Raw genomic sequence first — 25,209 nt, 5'->3', positions numbered from 1 at the left:
TTAGCTGAGCAGAAGCTTTTTAGTTTGATGTAGTCCCATTCATTTATTTTAGCTTTTACCTCTCTTGCTTTTAAAGTCAAATTCATAAAATCTTCTCTAAGTTGAAGGTCCTTGAGTTTAGTTCCTATGTTTTCTTCTATGCATTTTATTGTTTCAGGTTTTATATTTAGGTCCTTAATCCATTTTGAGTTAATTTTGATGTGTGGTGATAACAGTTTAGTTTCATTCTTTTGCAGGTGGCTTTCTAGTTTTCCCAGTACCATTTATTGAAGAGGCTTTCCTTTCTCCACTGTATGTTTTGACTTTTTTGTTGAAAATTATTTGCCCATATAAATACGGGTTTACTTCTGGACTCTCGATTCTGTTCCACTGGTCCATGTGTCTGTTTTCTTGTCCATACCATGCCGTTTTGATTACTGTCACCTTGTAGTATAATTTGAAGTCGGGCAGAGTGATGCCTCCAGCCTCATTCTTTTTTCTCAGGATGGCTTTGGCAATTCGGAGTCTTTTGTGCTTCCATACAAACCTAATGATTCTTTTTGTTCTATTTAAAAAGTGCCGATGAGATTTTGATGGGGATTGCATTAAATCTGTATAATGCTTTAGGTAATATGGTCATTTTAACTATGTCGATTCTTCCAATCCAAGAACACAGAATATCTTTCCATTTCTTTGTATCTTCTTTGATTTCTTTTAATAGGGTCTTATAGTTTTCATTATATAATTGCTTCACTTGTTTCGTTAAATTTATTCTTTGTTGCAATTGCAAAAGGAATTATTGTTTCCACTTTTTCTGATATTTCATTATTAGAATATAGGAAAGCTATGGATTTTTGAACATTGATTTTGTATTCAGAGACTTTACTGTATTTGCTTATTGTTTCTAGTAGTGTTCTTGTGGAGTCTTTAGGGTTTTCTATATAGAGAATCATGTCATCTGCAAATAGTGACAGTTTGACTTCTTCGTTTCCTATTTGGATGCCTTTTATATCTTACTCTTGCCTGATTGCACTTCTTAGGACCTCTGATTTTATACTGGATAACAAGTGGCAATAGTGGACAGCCTTGACTTGTTCTTGATCTTAGAGGGAAGGTTTTTAGTTTTTCACCATTCAGTATAATGTTGGCTGAGGGTTTGTCATAGATGGCCTTTATTTTGTTAAGGTACTTTCCTTCTATACCAATTTTGTTAAGTGTTTTAATCATAAATGGATGCTGTATCTTGTCAAAGGCTTTTTCTGCATCTATTGATATGATCATATGATTCCTATTTTTTAATTTGTTTATGTGGTGTATCACATTAATTGATTTGCGTATGTTGAACCATCCATATGCCTCTGGGATGAAGCCCACTTGATCGTGGCATATAATCTTTTTAATATCTTGCTGTATTCAGTTTGCTAGTATCTTATTTAGGATTTTTGCATCTGTGTTCATGAGAGATATTGGTCTGTAGTTTTCTTTTTGTGTTATCTTTACCAGGTTTTTGTATCCGAGTAATATTGGCCTCATAAAATGTGTTGGGAAGTAATACCTCCTCTTCGATATTTTAGAAGAGTTTGAGGAGAATAGGTATTAGATCTTTGAATGTTTGGTAGAATTCGCTGGTGAAGCCATCTGGTCCTGGACTTTTACTTTTTGGTAGGTTTTTGATGATTGTTTCAATTTCCATACTGCTGATCTATCTATTTAGATTTTCCAGATCTTGATTCAGTCTAGGAAGGTTGTGTTTTTCTAAGTACTGGTGCATTTCCTCTAGGTTATTAAATTTGGTGTTATATACTTTTTCATAGTATTCTTGCATGATCCTTTGTATTTCTGCCATGTCAGTCGTAATTTCCCCTCTTTTATCCCTAATTTTGTTTATTTGTGTCCTTTCTCTTTTTTCTTTAGTGAGGCTAGCCAATTTTATTAACCTCAAAAAACCAGCTCTTTGTTGCATTTATTTCTTCTATCATTTTTTGGTTTTCAATTTCATTTATTTCTGCTCTAATTTTGTTTATTTCCTTCTGCTGACTTTAATCTTCATTTGTTCTTCCTTTTCTAGTTTTTTAAGATGAAGCGTTAGGTTCTTTATTTGGGCTCGTTCTTGTTTTTGGAGATAGACCTGTAATGATATGAACTTTCCTCTTATGACCACTTTTGCCATGAAATCTGTGACTTCTTGAAGGGAGAGTGGTAAGAGAAACCCTGGCAACCTTGTTTCGAGAAAGACTTCTGACTAAATACAGGAATGTGTGAGATGTTGGTCTCCACTCTGGAGTAGCCTCAAGTGTCTACCATTTGAGCTTGGGATGAGGCCATAGTACTATGTGGCCATTTAACCAACAAAGGAGTTGTATCAAGCACATGTAACTTTCACAAATAAAACAATGAGAGGGAATTCTCCCACCTGCCTTCAGACTCAAAGGGTGTATAGTCTGATGGAAGAAGCGTAAGTGGGAAGTTTCATAATCTGCTTTTTCCTCAGGCAGGTCTCTTTACCTGTGCCTATCATAGTGTGAGCCTTTGTTAAGTGATTCTGTTTAAAGAATGTGTGTGTATATGTATCATTTTTGTACACTTCTCTAAATGTAAACAAATTACTTGGCTGGCATTCAGCTGAAAAACTGGTCTGTATTATACTTTGTGGTCAATTTTAGAAACTATCACTTCGGTATAAAGATAATCAATTCAGCTGGGATTTACTAAGCATCTAAGTGCATCTTTGAAGAACTAGTATGATTGAAAATAGAGGCAGTAAGGTAGGTGACAGAATTCTGGTTCTAGTTGCAGCATTTTCAGTGTTTAACCATTTTGTGATTTTGGGTAAGTCTCCTTTCTCTAGGTCTTGATTTCCAAGACATGTAAATTTTTATTATCTTTGATATATGACAAGGTCCTTGGTCAATTTATAATTCGAAAAGCATTCAAAGTCATATATTTACATGCTAGAGTAAAAAGTTCCAAAACAGAAGTGCATGTTTAAACAAGTCAGGAAGAATTCAACTTTATGTATTTAATAATATACAATATATACACTGCCTATGATAATTTTAAGTGCAGACCTTAAATGAAGTTTTATAAAACATTACACTTTCTTGCCTTTTTTTCATATTTAATAGTTTACTTATTAACTTGGTCATAATAAGCCTCAAATTTTATTCTGTAATAATGGAGCCTTCAGGACTACTGAAGTGGGTATAGCTAGTCCTGAACCATTCATAGTGGCCCTAAACTTCTGTGGTTTCTTATTACTAAATCTAGTTTTTATGCTTTTGGGGCTTCATTTCATGTGACTAGATTGTCATTTCTTGATAAGTGGGCTTGGAAACCAGGTAACTGCATTTGTAAAAATTCCATGTTAAAAATGAATACAGAAATGGAACAAACCTGTTGTATATACTTCTTAGATCGATACCAAGGAAATTATGCTGAGTGAAAAAAAGTCTCAAAAGGTTACATTGTATAGTTCATTTAAATTACACCCTTGAAATGACAAAATTATAGAATGGAGAACAGATTAGTAGTTGCCAGGGGTTACAGAAGGGAAGTATCTGTGACTATAAAAGGGTAGGAATGATAGTTGTAATGGGATTGTACCTTAACTTGTGATCACAGGAATCTAAACATGGTAAACTACACAGATGAATGAATGCATGTAAAACTGGTGAAATGTGACACTGACTATCAATGTCTTGGATTCAGTATTGTACTATAATTATATAAGATGTTACCATTGTAAGAAATTGAAAGGTGCATGGGATTTCTGTATGCCATTCCAATTATCTCAAGATAAACAGTTTTAAAAAATGAATGCAGAGGATTTGAGGAGCGCTCAGAAAATGCTATAACACATGGCCTTTGTGACATATTTTAGGTGCTCAGGAGTTTATTTTTTATTTTTTGTTTGATGGTTCCAAAAAGAAGAAATCTCAATATTCTAGATAGATGAGGCACAGTTTGTGTTCTATCTCCCTAACAAAGGTGAACCTGTTAATAAGGGCAGGTTCTGTCAGACCTCTTTGTAGTCACAATCTTTTGCTTAAGCCTTCAATTTTTTAAAATTAAAAATTTGCCGAAAAAAACTTAGGGGATGGGGTTTGAGGGAGGGTATGGAACCTCAAATGGGCAAAACTAAAGGTGCCGTGGTGGGTTGTAGCTGTAACAATTCTTTGAAGATAGGTAAAATCCCTTAAACTCAATTTCCCTTCATGCATAAAAAATTTTTAATTTATTGAGTGTTCAGAATGCATCATGAAAGGGGCAGTTACTAAAAACAAACAACTACAAAAAACCATGAGTGTGACTGATGTTCAAGCAACTCCAGCCTAACTGCAGAGGCAGAGATTCAGATTACTGTATATGTTAACTGAAATGGATCGTCACATAATCTAACGTCCTTTATTAGCCGAACTGAAGTTACTCAAATAGTATTTAGTTACTTTCCCAGTTTATTAGTGGATGAACTAGAAAAGGGCTCCCAACTCCTATTCTTGTGCTTTTTTCCACTGGACCACACAGCCCTGTAAACTGTGTTTTCCTTTTCTCCACGCACTTCCTCCCTTTGACTGTTTTAATTCCTCGAATGAGAAACACATTCTAAATACCCTTTAAATTACCACAGCGCTTAATTCAGGCTTGCAGGGAAAACAATTAGTATATGTTTCCAGTCCTTAATGCGGCCTAAACTGACCGTGGACAAAAGAAAGAAACTTAAAGGGCATACTCGCAGCGCGCAACCGCAGGACGGAGAAAGCATGTCCTCTCTGTGTTGCCGTAGGAGCTAGGTGGCTGTAGCTTCGGTCATCTACCCACCCCCTTCCACGTCAGCCAAGGATTCCGCGGAGCCTCCGCTATTCCTGGTGGTTGGAGCAGGAATAGACGGTCCCGCGGTTTCCCCAGCTGCTGCCCTTCCGAGCCAGGTATCGGGCCACGAGCCCCCAATCTCAAAGGTGTGGTGGGCTGGGCAGAGCCGGAGGAACTGGCTCTCTAGCGGGGAAGATGCGGAAGGGAAGAGACTAGGCCGCTGGCGTCCAGGCCTGGCTAAGTGGAACAAGGGATCTAGGAAGCCCTGGGCCGGACGCCTGGTCCCGGCCTGCGTACTGGCTGGCGACCTTCTTCCTCCCAAGCCCCCGGGGCTCGCCATTCCGGGCTGGGGCCTGCTTTGCAGGAGAAAAGGGAAAGGGAAGGGGCGCGGGGGGTGCGGCACACTGATTGAGGGACCCATGTACAAGTGTTGGGTCTCGCCCATGAACGCGGTAAGACACTTTGTTTTAGCAGAGTAATCGTGTACAGGAGTCTCTTAACTCGAGCAGTTTGAATTTAATGTTACGTTAAATCACTTCTCTAACGTGGTGGGATGAGGCTGGGCGACTGTCACTGTATTATGGGCCTTAATTCTGCAGTACAGCATTCTAAACCCTGGGCGGGGTTGTGGAGTGGGAGATGTATACCTTAGGTCGAAACAGACAAGTGGTTTTTTTTATTATATTAGGGTTTATTTTTATGGGACGCAATATAGATCGACCCTCCTCTTCTAAAACTTCAGAACTCATTATGAAACTGAATTAACTTTAGGCAATAAAGATAACGATAGTTACTGTTTTTTGTTTTGGTGTTTTACTTGTAATGATATCCTTGCATTTATTTTTCTAGATTTCCTGGCAGCTGTCATCTTAAAATCTTCTATCAAGGGTTGATTATAACCAGAAACCATGACGGCTGCTGAGAACGTGTGCTATACCTTAATTAATGTGCCAATGGATTCAGAACCACCATCTGAAATTAGCTTAAAAAATGATCTCGGTAAACTCTGATAATATTTTGAAAATGAAATGAAAAAAATGAAAAGAAAAAGTTCATTTGCATTTTAAGTTCCTTTATCATTAGAATGCTTATTTTTTTGTCCAGTTTTTCTAATATCTATTAAATCTTTTGTCTTATTAAAAATGAAAACTTGTTAGTTTTAGACTTACAGTATTGATTTTTGGAAATAAAACATCTTAATTTAGCTTAGTAAAGGAAAGAAATGTAATAGTTTAATTGTTAAATGTTAACAAGAATAATGGCTTGTGTAGTTAATATAGTATGTTTAGATGTAGCTGACAATTCTCTGTAGGTAACAGGTTGAGAGAATGTGTATTTCAATGTCTTAGTTCCTTTGTGCATTTAACTTCGTATTACTTAGCTTATAAAGCCAAAACTTTGTTCTTTGGGTTCACCACCTGTTGTTGAACAAATAAAGTCAGCACTGGAATACACATATATTTTCCAGAAAGGTTTAAGCTTTTTATTTTTAAAGCATTTATGCAAAGAAGAAAACAAGAAGTATATTTCTGAATTTTAAAAGTGTATACTTTGTCTCCTTGTGATTCTGTCAAAATTTTTAAGTAGTAATATACATTCCAAAATAATGATTCTTGTTTAATTGAACTACTAAAAATAAGTTTAACTTAAACTGATAACTACTGTTTGAAAACAGAATAGAATGAAAATTATGCTTCAAATCTTGAAAGTATCTTTTAGAAGATAGTTTGCAGTTTGAACGGAGACAATATTTTACCTGTGTATTCCTATCTCTTAATCAGTAGTAATGGAATATTTTCTGATTTTAATTAACTTAATATTAGGTTTCTGTTGAGGTCCAGTATTAGAGACGAAAAAAATGTTCATGGCATTTAAACTGATACCCTTATATACAATTGCTATATATATATATATGTATATATATATATGTGTATATGTATATACATGTGTATATGTATATGCACACACACATATTTATATTTATATTCACATAAGATAGTGGAATGAAATGCAAATCGATGAGTAAACTTTCTGTTTTTTCTTAAAATTTAAAAGTTTTCATTTTTAGACCCCCAAAATACTTAAGGTTATAGCTGGGAAGATAAAGAATAAAAGCTGCCTTGACTATTGTCCCCAACCAATAAATAAGTAGTCTAAAATTTTATATATATTTTTGACTTTATCTCAAAAGATGAGAAAAAGTTTAGAAGTAGTTTCCAATTTGAGTAACAAATACTTTGGTGAAATATTGAGCTGCTTTATCTCTACAGTTTTCTTTACCTTTAATTGCTGGATATGAGCTCTGATGATTATACATTCCGTGGAGTAGGAAGTATTTAGCATATTTTAGTGAATTGAATTGATATTTGAAATTTTCCATATTTTTGGTAGTTCATTCTAGACTCCAAAGGCTTTTGGTAAAGGAAAAGAAGTTTTTAAAATTTTGAAGATGTGGATAGAAGTATCCTTCCCCTCAGTCTGATAGTTGGAATAAATGGATATTGGGGCCGGGGGGCTTGAAATATAAATTGTATATTTTTTAAAAATTTGCTATTAAACTTTTAAAGCTTAACCAAGTTTTAGCCTGCAGGATTTTTAGGATTTGCTAATCTGTGAAAAGTAGACAAAAACTGGAACAAAAGAAGTCATCAGCATCATAGTGATACAATTTTATGCCTTTTTGATTCTGTCCCTTACACTATCAAACAGATATAAAAAATTTTTTTTAATTCAGAAAGGAAGCTTTGGGACAGAGGAAAACTAATTTTGGCTCAGTGAATACAACTTTAGCCATTTAGAATTTTGCCTAATCTGTCTTATTTTTGTTGTTATTGCTATCAGCTACTGTCACCTCTCCTGAAACTTTGTTTTTGTCACCCTCACAGACTTAAAAACAGAAAGTTTGCCCAAATGAATAGTCAGTTCATCCTTTCACATTTACATCTTGATTTGATATGGTGCACACCAATTTTTTTCATATGTGGCAGGATATAATACTCTGAAACAGGGAGAGATGCATGAGAGGTTAGTCTGTTTTGAACAAAAATATTGACCCATGTCGGGTAAATTTGGCAATAGCTCTCACTGTGTTCTCAGTCCGGATTACTGAGGATAGTCTCTATTCTACAACATGTTAAAATATACCAAGCTAGGAATAAATACATAGCCTTTGGGGTCTAGAATGAACTTTTGATTTACGTAGTACAATTCTCTGAAGCTTAAATCTTTTCTATAACTCTATCGACTGGTCATTCACAGTCTGTCAATAGCAAGGAACTCTTCTTTTAATAGCCACTTTGCTCTAATTGTTGGAAATTTATTTCTAGTTTTTTTCCTCATGGTAACTGAAAAATTATTAAAGACTTTGTCATCCCTTTTTGTCCTGTCTTCTAGATATTTATTTTTATGATCAAAACAATTTTAGTAGCATTGTGCTTATGTCTTATATTTCTGCATTTGAATTTTGGATTTGAAAGATTTTTAATACCATAAATTCATCAGTATTCTAGGTGTTTGTCTCTTTTATTTCTATCTTTGAATTTTGGATCCAAAAGATGTACCATAAATTCTTCAGTATGCAATGATAATGATATGACGTTATAGATTGTTTTGCATCAAAAACTTTATAGTGCATTTTTTTTAGTCTAAGTAACAGTAAACTAGCATCTTAAATGTGTTCTCCTTAATTCTAAATAGTGGCTACTAATCTAGTACATTTTAATTTTCTTCTAGTATTTTAGGTAATTTCTTAAGAAAGATTCTAAAATTTTATAGCCTATATGATGGGATTTTGGAATTAATCTAGTCTTTAGTTCCCAATCTTTTTGAGTTTGAGAATTTTCTTAATGTTGAAAACATGTCATTGATCTCTCTCACACCTGTAATAGTGGTTGTAACTTCAGTTGAGAAAATATACACTGACTAAAAGCTACTTTGCATTCAGAAGCATTAATAGCATCTATTTGCATTTTGAAAAATAGCTGCTTATGTGTTTGAGACATACATTATTTAGTATATCTTTAAATTCATGGCCTGTACATTAATTCCATTGGTTAGGGACCAGAGATCTAATCCAGTTCCTTCATATGTATGCAAAGAATCATGAGGTTCTGAGATAAATCACTTGCGTAAAGTCATTTAGCTTGTTTGTAGTATAGTCAGGTAACCCTTGTTACTTGGTTAGTGCCTTTATTACCCTTGCTGCTGATAAAGTGAGAAAAGGGTTTATTTTCTTTTTGTTTTGTTTTTTTTGTTTTGTTTTTTGCTAATTGCCTTTAAAATTATCTGAGAAATTTTCTTTTGAAATACTTGTGCTTTTTTTCTTTTTTAAAAATTTTTGAATCAGAAAAAGGAGATGTGAAGTCAAAGACTGAAGCTTTGAAGAAAGTGATCATTATGATTCTGAATGGTGAAAAGCTTCCTGGACTTCTGATGACCATCATTCGTTTTGTGCTACCTCTTCAGGATCACACTATCAAAAAATTACTTCTGGTATTTTGGGAAATTGTTCCCAAAACAACTCCAGATGGGAGACTTTTACATGAAATGATCCTTGTATGTGATGCCTACAGAAAGGTAAACTAAACCATGATTATCCCAGAATAGTGCTTTGATTTTAGATAATTGTAAAATTGATGGAGTGGGCTTTATATTTAATTTTTAAAATTAAATCTTAGTTAACATGTAAGTTGTGAATATTTGGAACTGAAGTTGTAAAAAGTTTCATTGTTACCTTTTTCAAACATTTTCCGTGAATTTTTATGTGTTAGTAAAAAACAGTGACACAGAATATAATATTGACATGATAAATAAAAATTGCTTTAATAAACAGTAATCTTTGGAAATTATGTGATACTCTTAAGTCTTTTCCTGGAACCTACTCTCTGAGTTTTTCACTGGAAAATTTTGCATTAAAAAATTTTTTTGTGTAAAATGCTGGAACTCAACATTTCATATTTAAATTTTTATATCAGGATCTTCAGCATCCTAATGAATTTATTCGAGGATCTACTCTTCGTTTTCTTTGCAAATTGAAAGAAGCAGAATTGCTAGAACCTTTAATGCCAGCTATCCGTGCTTGTTTGGAGCATCGACACAGCTACGTTAGAAGAAATGCTGTTTTGGCCATCTATACTATCTATAGGTAAAGAAAGGTATTCCTTTGACCTAGTTCTGTGAGGACTGGTTTAGTCTCTTAAACTGGAGGTTCCAAAATGGTCCCTTACAGATCATATGTAGCTTGCAGATATGTTTTGTTTGGCCTGAGCAAGATTTTTTTCCTTACTATCATTAAGTTGTCAACATTGAAAAGTCAAAATATCTGGCAACACTGGGTCCTAGTTTCTAAATGGCAGCAATCTGCTGAAATTCAGTGACAGTAGTCTTTAAACAGGTTGTACACATTCCAGTTTATGACGGTGACTGTCATTCTCAATTATATTACTCCAGTCCACTTAATTTATTAAATTACTTAGCCCCTATAGGCTTTGAGTTTTTGACCCAGTTTTAGAATTCCCTTTTTGTGGAATGTGGCTCTTGTCTTTTCACCCTTAGAGACCTTAAGGAGTGAACTTTGTAAATAGGAAGGGTTGCAATTCTCAGCTGATTCCTGTTCTTCTAAAGCTGAAGATTCTGGACTTTAAAAACAATTCAAAGAACCAGTTAGATAAGGCTAGAAAGTTTGATTTTTATAATCACTGGTGTCAATCCACTTTAGAAGTAGGATGTAATTTTTGTAAATATCTTTGTACTTTAATAGTTGATTGTCATATAATTTCACAGTTCTCTTGCTATTACATTTTGTTATCTGTTAGAGAAAGTGATATTGTAGTTAATAATGTAGGGTTCTTTGAAAGCTATCATAAGACTACACAGATTTCAATATTTAAGCTACAGTGCATATATGAAAATTGTGCCATTTATAAGACATTTGGAAAATTGAACACTGCCTATATGATGATATTAAGGAATTGTTAAATTTTTTAGAGTATAATAATGGTATTATGATTAGTTTTAAAAGGAAAATTCTTAATTTTAGAGAACATACCAGTACATTTACAGAAGAAATGGTAAGTGGTCTGAGATTTGCTTCAAAATAATAGAGGAAGAGAGGAAGTGGGGAGGGGTGTAGGTGAAACAAAATGGCTATGAATTAATAATTGCTGAAGTTAGGTGATGGTTTTTGTTAATTATTCTGTAATTCTTGTTCATTATTCTGTTCTTATGTTCATTATTCTGTTCTCGTGTTCATTATCTGTAAACTACAAATACTTAAAAATCTCCAAAATAAGTAAGTAAACAAATATAGCGCATAACTGGTAAAATTCAAGAGACTTTTTTTCTCTGATAATTCTTAATGAAGGATCTTTTAGTACTTTGAGGATGTCATTATGAGGATCGATATTATATTCCCAAAGTATATGAAAGACAATTATTAAAGTTAGTTAATAGATAGCATGTTGAATAAATTAGCTTTTTCTGTATTGAACTAGAAAAATAGAATTCAATAACTTAATATATGAAGATGTAAGCTTGAGATGTAAACTCATAATTTTCTAATTGATTTAATGTTTTAAAAAGTGAAACAATTGATAGTGTTATAAAGTTTGATAAAGGTTAATTTTGGTAGCGTGTCCAGAGAGTTACTAAAATAACAAGGTAGGTTTTCATTAAACATGGATTTTTTTTTTTTAATTTAAAGAAATTTTGAACATCTTATACCTGATGCTCCTGAACTGATACATGATTTTCTGGTGAATGAGAAGGATGCAAGTTGCAAAAGGAATGCATTTATGATGCTAATTCATGCAGATCAGGTGAAGTACTTTTTAAAATACTTATATGATTGTATTTAAATGAGAATTAAAATTATTACATAGGCTTAATCAAATATTTAGTCTAATTTTGTTTATAGTACATGTGATTTGTATGTTTTGATTTATTTAAGTTTTTGAATGTAATATAAAAATGCAGTTTTTTCTTAACCCTTCTCTGAAATATTGCTTATGTATATATATAGATTTTTTTTAAGTAAACATTGGCAAGGCATTTAATAACAACCACTTTACAGTTTTTCCAGATTGAAATTATGATCATATTTTGTGTGTGGCACTCTGCTTTCAGGCTTTGATTGCTTGTTTTTCCTTCTCTTAGTATATATCTAAAATTGTTTAATAGAGAACAGTAGCTTTGTATAAGGTTCACTCTGAGCTTTGTCTGCGAAAGAAGGGTGGTCTTCATTGTAGATGTGTGTTCTTATTTAGGCTCTTCAAATTTCTTAAGTGGGTATCAAGTCTACATCCAGCTCTGCTGGTGGTTAGCAGTGACTCTATACCTTGGTGGCATCTGATCTTGGAATTTTTGCTATCCAGTATTTATTATCATAATGTGGGAAGTAATATGCATGAAGATTGAAAAATATGGAGTCTATTCATTCCTCTGAAATCTAGACATTGTCATTTTATCTCTGTAAACAAGATCATAAGAAAGCTACTTATTTAGTTCACAATTTTGTCTTCTTTACAGTTGGTTTTACTGACCTGTGTTTTTGTAATTACTTCATGAAGATACATAATCAGAAATGTTCAATAAAATTTGTTGATAACTTTGACTGTAGAGGTGGTGTTGAGGCCATAGTTCTTTATATCACAGTGTTCAGTGTATGAGAATTGATGAGACTTTTCTCCTAGGTCTCAGAAATAGGAATAACTGTACCCCTAAGGAGCTGGTTTCTTTTGATTGTACAGATACCCCAAATCATGAATCTTAAATACCCTCAGTTTAGATGCTGGAAAATTCAGACCCCAGATTTGTGGCCCATTTGTAGAATATGTGTTTGATTTTATATCTTGCGTTTATGTGTTAACTGTCATTTTTTTCTTTCAGTTAATTTTTCTTTGTCCTAATTTCCTCATTTGTCTTGTTTTTAGATGTGTATTTTTTTTAAAGTTGTATTAAATCCTTTTGTTGAATGAGGTGGAGTTTGATAAATATTCTTATTTTTTTTAGGATCGAGCTTTGGATTATCTAAGTACTTGTATTGATCAAGTTCAGACATTTGGAGACATTCTTCAGTTGGTTATTGTTGAACTAATTTATAAGGTAAGACTAATCTGTAATGGGTAAAATAAACCTTAAACAGTTTAACATAAGGTTAAATAGTCTTTTTCTGGGACGCTGCTTAATTACTAGGATAATATGTTTTAATAGTAGAAACATTTTATAGCATGGCCTATTAAAGTCTTCTTTATATTTCTTTTGGTTTATTGTATTTTCCAGGTACTTGCTTCCATTCTTTCTAAATCTCTGTAAAGAATTCTATAAAAACTCATGGCTTGACCCTGTACAACTGCAAATAAATTGTTGTGTACTACTCAGTCACTGAATCGGTTATAAATTGGGCTTTAGAATAAAATTTAAGATCTTTTCTTGAGTATACTTTAGAAATCTAAAAACAAACAAAAAGCCTTAATACTTCTTATGTTTCCTGTTTTCAAAAGAGGAGACTTAAATATGTTAATATGCCATTATAGGCCATTGACTAATAGGAAATAAAAAACTAGGTAAGAGATTTGGTTTTAAAATTAAGTACTTTATTGGCAACATTTTAATTATATATTTTTTGAAAGAATCAATTGCATCTTAACATTCTGATAAAATAAAAAATGCATAAACATCCATTTTTGCTATTCATAAACCATTTGAGGCCAACAAAATATACATCAGGAACAGCTTTATTAAGTAGGATGATGTGGACAAAAAACTACACATAGCGGACACTGCTAACTCATTATAGCCATCTTTGTTTCTACAGGAAAGACACTCCTTTTTAACACAGGGTACCAGTTAAATAGAATTGGTATTTAAGATGAAACCAGAACTGTCTGTATATAGTTTTAATTTATATGTATGGTTTAAGAATTTCTGAGGTTCTCGGAAATAGAGGTTCTCTGCTTATTCAATCACTTCTTAGTCAAGTATGGTCCAGGTTATAGGAAGAAGGAATAGCTTTTGAGTCATGCCCGAGTAATAGAGATTTAACTGGATACATTTTAGGAAAATCTAACAAATACTAACTTCAAAGAGAAAAAACAAGGGATATTTTCTTGACAAGTAAAGGTGTTAAGATGCAGTTAGAATGGAGTAGAAAATTTTAGTTGTCTCCTCATTATAGAATATAGTTTCAAATAATAAGCAGTTCTTGAAAAAGAGTTTATCTGTTTTGCTTTAAGAACTGGTATTTTCCTTTTTTTAACTATTAAGATTTATATAATCCATCATGTTTCTTTTTTTGGAATGACATCCAGAATAAAAGTTTAGGACCAAATTTTAATATCATAGTACCCATATCAGTTTACTTGGTTAATGTGTTATTGTCCTTGCTTTTGTACTTGACATTTTCTTTTTCACATGTGTGTATAGTAAGCATCTTTTATTATAAACCATCTGAAAACCTTTTGTGAAAGTGAAAATATAAATTATGATTGAATGAATAAATGATTGAGGAGCTATAACAATTATTTGAAATAAAACATTTCTTTCTGAAATTACCAGCATTGTGTTCCAGTGTCTTATTCCAGGTTGGCTGACATCTTCAGATTTCTTCATATGACTATTTTTAGCTTTCAAATTAAGAAAACTAGCATCCCACAAGCTGACATCTATTTTTTTAAAATCTGTTTTAAAGCAAGTGTTTACAAAGTCAGTGAAACCTAAATGTTTCCTTCTCCAGGTCTGTCATGCTAATCCATCAGAAAGGGCTCGTTTCATTCGCTGCATCTATAACTTACTACAGTCATCTAGCCCTGCTGTAAAATATGAGGCCGCTGGAACATTAGTGACACTCTCTAGTGCACCTACTGCAATCAAGGTACTAATTTTTTTGTGTGTTAGTTAGATGATAGATATCATTTATGATTTAATGACATTGCAATTTATCATGTGGTTACATGGCATTATACAACTACAAATTTTATGGAAGTATTAGATTCCTTCCATGGTCTGACCTTTCTTTTCTTCCTTCCTGCTTTCATACATATATACGTGGAGAGAAAGAGAGGCAGAAACAATATCAGTATTTCTAGTTTCAGGAGAATGATACTAGTATTTTAAGATTTCTCCCCACATTTTAATTGTATTAAAAAGTAGATCTGAGAGAATGGATTCTGGATCCTAAATGATGGATTCTAAAAAAGGTTCCAGTGAGTATTTTCAGTAATGGAATATTATCTTTCTCTTCTTTAGTTTACTACATTGAGACATATTTCTGAGGGGGGAGAAAAAGACCATATGAGGAACACCTAGGATATACAGAGAATGAATAGTTCTAGAATGCCAGATTGTGTAAATAGGAGAATTTACTACTTTACTCACCAGTCCTTTAAACATTTTTTAAACTTTATTTTAAAATAATTTTAGACTTAAAGTTGCAAAAATACAGAAAGTTCCCATTACCTTTTACCCAACTTCCCATAATGTTCATTTCTTGTATTACGATGGTATAATTGTTAAAAACTAACAAATTATGATTGGAACAATATATTTAAACTATGGACTATTTGAATTTCACCAGTTTCCCCACTAATGCCCATTTTCTGTCCCAGGATCCAGTTCAGGTTCACACATTACATTTAGGTGTAGTTGTTAGTGTTCTCCAATCTGTGACAGTTCCTCACACTTTTCTTATTTTTCATGACCTTAAAAGTTTTGAAGAATATTGGGTCAGTTTGTAAAATATCCCTCAATTTGTGTTTGATGTTTTCTTATAATTACCTGAGGTAATATATTTTGGGGAAGAATACCAGAGAAGCGATGCATTTTTCTCATTGTATCATGAAGAAGTATATATGTTGATATAACTTATTATTGGTGATATTAACCTTCATCAGTCATTCAGTTAAGGTGTCGTCTGCCAGATTTCTCCACTGTTACATTATGATTTTTCCTTTTATAATCAGTAAATATTATGTGAAGAAACTTTGAAACTGTAGATATCCTATTTCTTCTCAAACTTGCACCAACTAATTTTAGTATCCATCAGTGGATCTTCTCTAGAGCACTTAGTTTACTGTAGTATTTTAACAGTTATCTTCTATGTCCTCATTCTCCATTTACTAATTAGAGTTCTTCTGTTCCTTCTCTTCTTCCTCCCTTCCCTCCTTTCCTTTTTTCTTTCTTTATATCAGCATGAATATTTTATTGTATGGATTATAATCCAACATTATTTATTTTGTTGATCAGATTGTTCCAGGTCATTGGGAAGTTTTTCAGATTTGCTCCTTTTTCCTCTGCTTTTAATAATTCATGGTCATTTTAATATTCTTGATTTTTCTGTACCGTAATGCAGATGTGTTAGACTGTACCTAAAGTTAAAGATGCTCAGTAGCTATACTTTTTGGGATTGTCTCTCTCCTTTTTCCTTCCTTGTTTCTTAGTTTCTGCCCTTAATTTTTGGCTGTTAATAAGTATTTCTGCCTATAGCAGCCTTTTATCATCCTTTAAATTTTTGGTGCTTTTAATCTTTTGTAAACTTGAAAAATAATGAGATTTGTTAGAATTTGGAGAACAGAGGGACACATTCATCTGGGAAAAATGCATGAACCCTTAGTGCAGGAGTAAGTAGTGAATATGTTTTGGCTTCTTGTAGGCTTTTCCCCCCTGTTTTCAGATTCCGTGTTCAAGATAGATGAATATGTTCTTGAAATGTATTTCTTTTTTTATATATAGGCTGCTGCTCAGTGTTACATTGATTTAATTATTAAGGAGAGTGACAACAATGTAAAACTCATAGTTCTGGATCGATTGATAGAATTAAAAGAACATCCTGCTCATGAACGAGTACTACAGGTAAATATTATCTGAAAGAGAGAAATCCTAAATAAAATCGTTTCAAATTGAGATAATTCCCAAGCCTTGCCCTTTTGATTAGCTTAAATGCTTGGATACTGGGCAGTTTAAATTTCGTTCAACTAAGGTGTAACTCTTGAATCAGCATAGACCTTTGGGATATTATTTTTGCCATTAAAAAATACTTCTAATATGAATTAATATCTTTTATATTTTCTATTTGTAATGCACTTGGTGTTTTTAGCAATAGAGATATATTTGTTTTGATTCAAACGTAATTTACATTTCTTGGAAAATAATTATACCAATTGATCGAGAATAAAAGATGATTAGAGTTTACAAAATATCAGCATTCCTATTTAATCTGTAAATAATGATTGTTATAAAAATAAAGCAACCTGACAGCTACATTCAATGCTGATCCTGGATCAGAACAACAAAAAATTTTCTATGAAGGACATTATTGGGACAATCGGATAAATGTGAATATAGATTGTATATTAATATTATAATTAATGTTAAATTCACTGAATTTGATCATTGTATTGTGGTTATGTAAGAAATTATTCTTATTCTTGGGAGGTATACACTAAAATATTTAAAAGTAGAGAGTATGATAAGGCAATCGTGGCAAAATATTAACAACTAATGAATGTAAATGAAGGTTATACAGTTCATTCTTAGACTTTTTAGAAGTTTTTTATCTGAAAGTTTTTAAAAATATAAAATTTTAAAGAAGTAAAATCTTGTTAATTAAGTCTGCATCTTTAAAATATTACATTTTCTTGCAGAGCCAAAATAACATCACACTTAACAAAATTGTTAATAATTTATCTAATACCAACTCCAAACTCAGATTTTCCCAGATGTCCCCCAAATGCCCTTTTTATTTGGTTTGTCCAGTTCATAATTATACATCATATCTGATTGTTATATCCCTTATGTCTTTTAATTTGAGCAGTATTTTTTTCATGACAGTGACTCATTGAAGAGATCAGACCAATTGTCCTTATAAGATGCGCCTCCTCTGGATGTGTCTGGTTATTTTCTTATGTCATTTAGCTTGTTCCTCTGACTTCTGTATTTCTTGTAAACCATGAGTTGATCTACAGCTTGATAGACTCGGTAAACATTTTCAGTTTGAATGCATCATGTATGATATTTCATACTTCGTATTGCTTTACATCAGGAGACCCAAAATATCTCGTTCTTCTAACCACTAGTGATTTTATTATTGATTAAAGAATTAAGGTGATGATGGACAGAATCCTTCATTCTACAGTTAAGATTTTCTTCTCGTGACCAAAAACACTGCTGTTAATTCTGGATTTTTTTGTTCTTTTTCAGGACCTGGTTATGGACATCCTAAGAGTATTGAGTACACCAGACTTAGAAGTTCGCAAGAAAACTCTGCAGTTAGCATTGGATCTGGTCTCTTCTAGGAATGTCGAAGAGGTAAAACAAAATTCTGAGAGCAGTTTGTCAGTTGTCAAGCCAAATGTGATGTAATTCTCACTTAGTTTTATTTTGTTCTATAGCTGGTTATTGTCCTGAAGAAAGAAGTGATTAAAACAAATAATGTATCTGAGCATGAAGATACTGACAAATATAGACAGCTCCTTGTGCGAACATTGCATTCTTGTTCTGTCCGATTTCCAGATATGGCTGCAAATGTTATTCCTGTGGTATGTAATTGATTACCTTGATTTTGAAATTCTCTAAAGAATTTTTAAAACTCTAGTTATTCAATAGTTAAACTCTAGAAATCTCAACTGTCTGGAATTAATCTCATAGTCAGAAATGATCTTTATGTCCACTCTTAAGCTCAGAAGAATAAGGACTCTGACTTTTCTCTTACATCTTCATTTAAAAAACAAACAAAAATATGTTGACAAAAATACCTCCACATTATTATAATTAATGTTTGTTACAGTTATCTAAAATAAAATTATCCTGTGTATATATGTCAGTAGGGTGAATAAGTATTTCTTTCAAATCATTTTACCTCTTAAAGTTGAAGGACTGAGTTATAGGAAAAATTCACCTACTAGAATATTTTATTTTCTGTCACTGTCAGATAAATGAAGTATGTTATTGTAATTTGAAATTTTGTCTTCATGCTCTGAATTTTTTCTAAAATGGTTTTGCCTTTAGTTACAACTTAGTAATATCCAATTTATTTTGAGTGGTGGATTTCCAGCTTCTGTTGTACAGTGAGTTTTATAATAAACTTTGCTGCACACAAAATAGAAGAGCCATGTGACTTTGTTTACATAATAATGCTTGTCTCTCAACTTACATTTTGTTATATATTTGAAAATTATTAATTATATACTTTGTAAATTTGTTTATTTAAACTTTACTAAAAATTACTTAAGGTATTAAACCTTAGATAATTTTCATTCTGAAAATTATATAATTGTTATTCTCCTTTCATTTTTTTCTAGTTAATGGAATTTCTCAGTGACAGTAATGAAGCAGCAGCTGCTGACGTCTTGGAGTTTGTTCGTGAAGCCATTCAGCGCTTTGATAACCTGAGAATGCTTATTGTTGAGAAGATGCTTGAAGTCTTTCATGCCATTAAATCCGTCAAGTAGGTTTAAAATCTGTTTAAATGTAAAGTCAAGCATTTTATCAGTGTCTATCTTTAAAGGATCAGTTGTTAAAGAATATAAGGGAGCCTGTCAAACCAAAATAAGACAAAATCAGTTTGACAATAATCATCACCTCGCCCCTACCCCTAGTTAATCCATAATCTGTGGGCAAAATTTATTTTTGTAGTAGTTATTTAACTAGGTTTTGCCATCCTAATTTCCTCTAAAACATTGAGAATCCTAAAGTGACTAAGGAGTAAATTTTTAAAAGGTATCTTTTTTTGGATTTCATTGTTATTTATATCCCCTTTTAGTATTTATTAAAGTGAGTGATTGCAGATGCAACCTAAATTTGACATGTTTCCCTTCAAATAGCCTTTGCTAATGAGAAAGGACTGTTACATCCAAATTTTGTTTCATTTAAAGCATCTGATGGATAGACTATAATTGACTTGCATTATATCTGCCTAGATTGAAAGGAAAGGACCATTACAAAATAGTTTTTCTGATTGAAAATTTGTTGATATTTATGGAAGTGAGAAAGATTTGCTTCCTTCATGAGAAAAAAAAATATATCAAAGTTTTACTTTTGGTAGCCATGATCCGTTAGAGCCTAAGTTTCTACAATTTTTCAAGAATAAATTTAATGACAATCTTAGGGAAAAAAATGACTGAAGACTATTTACTTTAACATTTTTAACTAGAAAATAGTTACTTTCTTTACTTTGGGAATTTTTTTTTTTGTTATTGATCTTTTGCACACCTTTCTTGTCCATTGTTCTGTTCAGCATCCTGGCTCTTATTTTTAGTGACTACAAATAAAAAATACCTTTACATTAAAATAATAAACTTTTCATAGTAGTATGTGATCCAATCAAGTTTATCTTAACTCTGTCCTAAATGGAAGGTAAAATTTTATAGGAAACATTTTGGTATTTTATTGTTACTATTGTGCGTACCAGTTTTAAATTGTTCCTATTAATGGTGGATGAGAACAATTATTTTCCTTCCAATCCTTGTGATTTCCAGAGAAAATCAAAGAAACTTAGTGTCTTTGTTATAGTCTTTCCTAAAATGTCATCCATAATCCCTTAAAGTGCAGAATCTTGTTTTCTTGTTTTGAGCATAAATGCACAAAGAAAGTCCTTTGCTTCAAGATTTTTTTGGCAAAGTCAGTGTTTCAGAACTTATATTCTTGCCTTAGGATTTACCGTGGAGCATTATGGATCCTGGGAGAATACTGTAGTACCAAGGAAGACATTCAGAGTGTGATGACTGAGGTCCGCAGGTCCCTTGGAGAGGTATGTTTTACTTTAGTCGTTGCTACTTTATATGATGATTTTACTTTAGTACATCTTACTTTTATGTTGTAATTTGCTTTCTTTTTTTATTTAGAAGTATCTGGGCTAAAAAACACTGAAAAATGTATTTTAATTACCCAGATAATTAAGCCTTTAGCTGTGGGAAATTAAGGGAGTTCCCCTCCCCTGCCTTGAGCTATAACACCTCTTCTTTTATCTGTTTTATTTACCATTCTGGGTAAGATATTTATTAAAGAAAAGCTTCTATGTTTTTAAAAAAGGAAAAAGACTTGTAAAGCTCAGCTTTATCCTATGTATTCTGAAAGAAAAATACGAATATAACAGGGCTGACTTTACAATATTTACGAACTAAAACTAGTAATATTTCCTCATCCAAACAACCATATGGAAGAACAGAAATAATAATGCTTGTTAGGAGACCTGGGTTCCAGTTTTGTTTCTGCCAATTAGCTCTGGGACCTTAGATATAAGTTCCCTAACCTGATGGACATCAGGTTTTCATCTATAAAATAAAGGAATTGATAGATAATGATCGAAGGCTCTTAGAGCTCTTAAATTAGATGATAGGCTAATAAATACTAGTAGCCATCTGGTTTTTTTAAAAAGGTAGTTGATGAAGTTATTTTGTACAAATAAGTCAGATTTATTTTATTTTAGGATGGGTACACTTCTGGTTAGCATTTCAAGAGAAGGGATGGAAAAGAGGAACAAGAGTACCTGCTTTGTCTTAGTCACTATATTAAGCATTTTCCTATTAAGTAACTTGAGTGGAAAGAATTAAGATTTGTATTTGGCAAATCTTAGTAAAATTTAAAGATCTCTTTAGTAAGAAACTGAAGCTAATAGTAGTTTAATTAATTTGCCCAAAACCATATAACTAGTTAATGGTATCCAACTCAAAAGTCCCTGTTCTTCTCACTATAATACCATGGGAAGGAAAGAAAATTGAAAGCATAATTCCAAGTTCTAAAAATTCCATTAGGGGAATGTGTTCTCTATAGAAATGATTGAATATTTAAATATGATTTTGCTTGCAATTGATATTACTAAATTGATGTTTCCAATTGATTTTTAGATCCCAATTGTAGAGTCAGAAATAAAGAAAGAAGCTGGTGAATTAAAACCTGAGGAAGAAATAACTGTGGGGCCAGTTCAGAAATTGGTAACTGAGATGGGTACCTATGCAACTCAGAGTGCCCTTAGCAGTTCTAGACCCACCAAAAAAGAGGAAGAAAGGTAATTTGCAGCAGTTGTGCTTGGCCAGCTAATATTTTTTTTTAAATTACCGTATAAAACAATCAAGTTATTTCTTTCCTCTTATTTGTTTTTTTGACCAAAATGGAAATCTTTACCAGTTAAGATACTTGAAAGGATTAAACTAATTATTATTAAAGCAATGATTGTTGAAAATTTGTGATATATTCGTTATAGAGTACAACTCATCATTTACAATATGATTTAGGTGGCATCATCATAGCAATAGAAGGTGAATAAAGTATTCTCAATAAATTTACATAGCAAGTGAAGAATTACATGCCTTCTGTGGACGTTCTATAGAGCATTTTATATTGCAATATAGTTTATTTCTCTTTCAGAAAAGAGATACTTGAAAGGAGAATATTTTTCTTTCAGGAATCATGTTAATGATTTTAATCCTCTGCTCCTTATAACTCTTCTCATTGAAATAACTTCTGTTTAAACTAAAATTATTTTACTCACATAGAAAAAGCTAAGTTGAGGTTACTTTGATGATATTGGAGTTTCATTACCAGTTGCTTAGGAAACATATTTTGGATTTTCCACTTCTAACTGATGGAATAAAATTTTGATGATTTCCTCCTTATTTTGCTCTCCAGTTTTATAGCGAAGATGATGAAAATAAAGCCTAAAATTTTAATGATTACTTATGTGCTAAGCATTGTGCTAAGTAGTTTGCTTCATATAATCTTGACAACAACTCATTGAGATAAAGTATGTTGTGCTGTTTTATAGAACGGGAATTTGAGGCTTGAACAGGTTTGTAACTTACCTAAAGAGACACAACGAATAAATACGATAAGCAGGGATTTGAATGTAGTTCATTGGCTCCAGTAGATACACCCTTAACTGTTTTCTCTACCCGTATTCAGTTGGCTCTTGTATCATTTGAAGATAAGTTTTAAACCTATGTATTTTTTTTCTTTTTCCTTTTTTATTCTGAGAGCTAAAGAGGGAGCTAGTTGAGATCCCTATCAGTGAAGAGTGGCAGTGAGAGTGTTACATGGCCCTACTTGAATGATCTATGCAAAAGATGCATGCTGCTAAGGAAGTTGGTGGTTTTCATTTCCTTTGATTACTCTGCAGACCTCCCCTGAGAGGATTCCTTCTGGATGGAGATTTCTTTGTCGCTGCCTCCCTTGCCACAACTCTGACCAAGATTGCCTTGCGCTATGTAGCTTTGGTTCAAGAGAAGAAAAAGCAAAATGTAAGTCCATTCTACATTTACCCAACAAATGAATATTAAGTGCCTGCTGTATGTATTGAACTGTGAAGGACCCAAAAAAGTTCCTGTTATAAAAGAGCTTATGGTTTACTAGGGAAAGTGGACACAGCAATATAATGTTATTGTAAAATTGACAAAATTATACAATAATAATACCTTGTAATTGGTCCAGTGGAAGAGATATAAGTGTTTACGAAGTCATTTCTGTTTGCTGGGATTAGTCAAGACTCAGTGAAAGAAATGCCTCTCTCTCTTTAGCTTCTTCATCCACTCATTGCCTATTTTATCCCAGAAATGTCTCTTAAATATGTTCCCATTTCTACAGTTCATAACCTTCATCATTGTGTCTGATCATTCCGATTGTATGCTCATTTAAAATACTGTACTTTCATTCCCTCCAACCCCTACTGCCATCCTTTGTGCTATTATCCTACATTTTATTTTTACATGTCATGTTATGAACGCTATGATACATTTATTATTTTTGTTTAATTATCTTTTTATATATGCATTTCTTAATTATCTAAAGCTGACACCCAGGTAGGGAGGTAACATACTTAGCCAATTGTAAAAAGTCGAGATTTGGGAGCAGGAAACAGGGTAAAGTTCAGATACCTTCATGGATGTGCTTTTTTTTTTTTTTTTGCATATTTTTCTTTGTGGTAAAATATACCATTTTGACTATTTTTAAGCATACAGTTCAGTGGCATTAAATACATCCACATTGTCGTGTAGCTATTAGTATCCATCTCCAGAACTTTTCATCATCCCTAACTAAAACTACCCAGTAAACAATAACTCCACCCCCCAACCCCCCAGCCCTAGGCAATCACCATTCTACTTTCTATCTCTGCATTTGCCTATTCTGCGTACCTCATTAAGTGGAATCATACAATACTTGTTCTTTTGCTACTGGCTTATTTTACTTAGGATGATGTCGTTAAACTTCATCTATATGGTAGCATGTATCAGAATTTCCTTCCTTTTTAAGGCTGTATGTATAATATCTTCTGTTTTTGTTTTTTCATTTATCGTAAATAGTAATTTTTTCTTTTAAAGATTTTTTAAATGAGAAAAAAGTCATATTTACCAATATGTTTACTGTTTATGATGCTCTTCATTCTTTTATGTAAATTCAGATTTCCATCTGATATTTCCTTTCTGCCTCAAGGACTTGAACATCCTTATATTCTGGTGGTGAATTCTCTCAGGTTTTATTTGCCTGAAAAAAATTTTGGTCTTCTTTAAAAAAAATATCTCTATGGTAGAATTGTGAATGTTTTCATTTTATTTTTATTTTCATATTGCTAAAATAAATAGTGATGTAATAACTAATAAGAAAAAAATTACTCATGGTCATAGCACTGAAATACAAATCTTTCTAATATTGTGGAGACAGAAACATTAGAAGATAGAATTGCATTACCAGATAGAAGAACAAAAATCCTTCCCTCCAGAAGGAGTTTAATATGGCTTTAATCTCTGAAACACTTTCTTCTCTAGTAGTGATCATTTTGTGTTTTATAATACTGCAGTTTCAATTAACATTATAACAAACATTTTCCCATGTTATTCTAAACTCTTCTTAATCATAATAATTAAAATATTTAATAGCTGTATAACAGTTCATTAGATTCCTTCATTTACTTAAGCAACCACGTAATCAGATATTTTCACTCTAGATTTGATATTTTCAACTTTTTTTTTTTTTTTTTTACTTTCATCATAAAAAGAGCAATAAGCAAGATTTAGAGGGCTAGGCAGATTATAAAGTATATTATGTATTAACTCTTTTATTAATTTATTTTGATTCATCGACAGTAATTTACTTTGCAACTCTCTGTGGGCCATTATTTATGTATTCAGGTCTTGTCACAGTAATCGTCTGTTCTTTATGCTTTTAAATAGTCTCCAAGATTGTGTCCAATTTGATTTTCTCTCATGGAAAGGCTGCTATAGTTTTGCAAGTTGGGAGAGCATTTGCTGACATCTGTTTGAGAGAGCCAGGTTTCTTGTAACATTTGGTTCATGAAGTTTGCCAGATTTGGTACAAGGCAGGAGGAAGTTTGGTTGTCATCACACTGGCTCACCTTCATTTACACCTTTTCCAGTGCTCTTCATTCGTGCAGATCTGAGTTTCTCCCTGGTATCATATACCTTTGCCTAAAAAATTTGCTTC

The 25,209-nt window shown here is 32.5% G+C and overlaps 1 protein-coding gene across 3 annotated transcripts in view; it reads left to right on the top strand.

Moving 5' to 3' along the window:
• The first annotated feature begins 4,764 nt into the window (after positions 1–4,764).
• Positions 4,765–25,209, top strand: part of COPB1 (coat protein complex I subunit beta 1) — a 31,783-nt gene continuing 11,338 nt past the window's right edge. The window contains exons 1-14 of one of the 3 annotated variants that reach the window (XM_039863657.1): positions 4,765–4,904; positions 5,638–5,787; positions 9,134–9,363; positions 9,762–9,931; positions 11,489–11,603; positions 12,796–12,888; positions 14,519–14,656; positions 16,513–16,632; positions 17,980–18,087; positions 18,171–18,317; positions 19,080–19,225; positions 20,431–20,527; positions 21,624–21,784; positions 22,892–23,012. In XM_039863657.1, the coding sequence (XP_039719591.1) occupies positions 5,697–5,787; positions 9,134–9,363; positions 9,762–9,931; positions 11,489–11,603; positions 12,796–12,888; positions 14,519–14,656; positions 16,513–16,632; positions 17,980–18,087; positions 18,171–18,317; positions 19,080–19,225; positions 20,431–20,527; positions 21,624–21,784; positions 22,892–23,012 (1,737 nt within the window). In that variant the 5' untranslated portion in view covers positions 4,765–4,904; positions 5,638–5,696. Of the gene's footprint in view, positions 4,935–5,221; positions 5,241–5,637; positions 5,788–9,133; positions 9,364–9,761; positions 9,932–11,488; positions 11,604–12,795; positions 12,889–14,518; positions 14,657–16,512; positions 16,633–17,979; positions 18,088–18,170; positions 18,318–19,079; positions 19,226–20,430; positions 20,528–21,623; positions 21,785–22,891; positions 23,013–25,209 lie in introns of those variants that run through there. The other 2 variants (XM_039863658.1, XM_039863659.1) reach the window with 2 other exon arrangements.

The sequence above is a fragment of the Pteropus medius genome, unplaced genomic scaffold (genome assembly GCF_902729225.1).
Source record: "Pteropus medius unplaced genomic scaffold, Ma_sr-lr_union100, whole genome shotgun sequence".
Classification (NCBI taxonomy): Eukaryota; Metazoa; Chordata; class Mammalia; order Chiroptera; family Pteropodidae; genus Pteropus; species Pteropus medius.
This window is presented reverse-complemented; position numbering and strand designations above follow the sequence as displayed.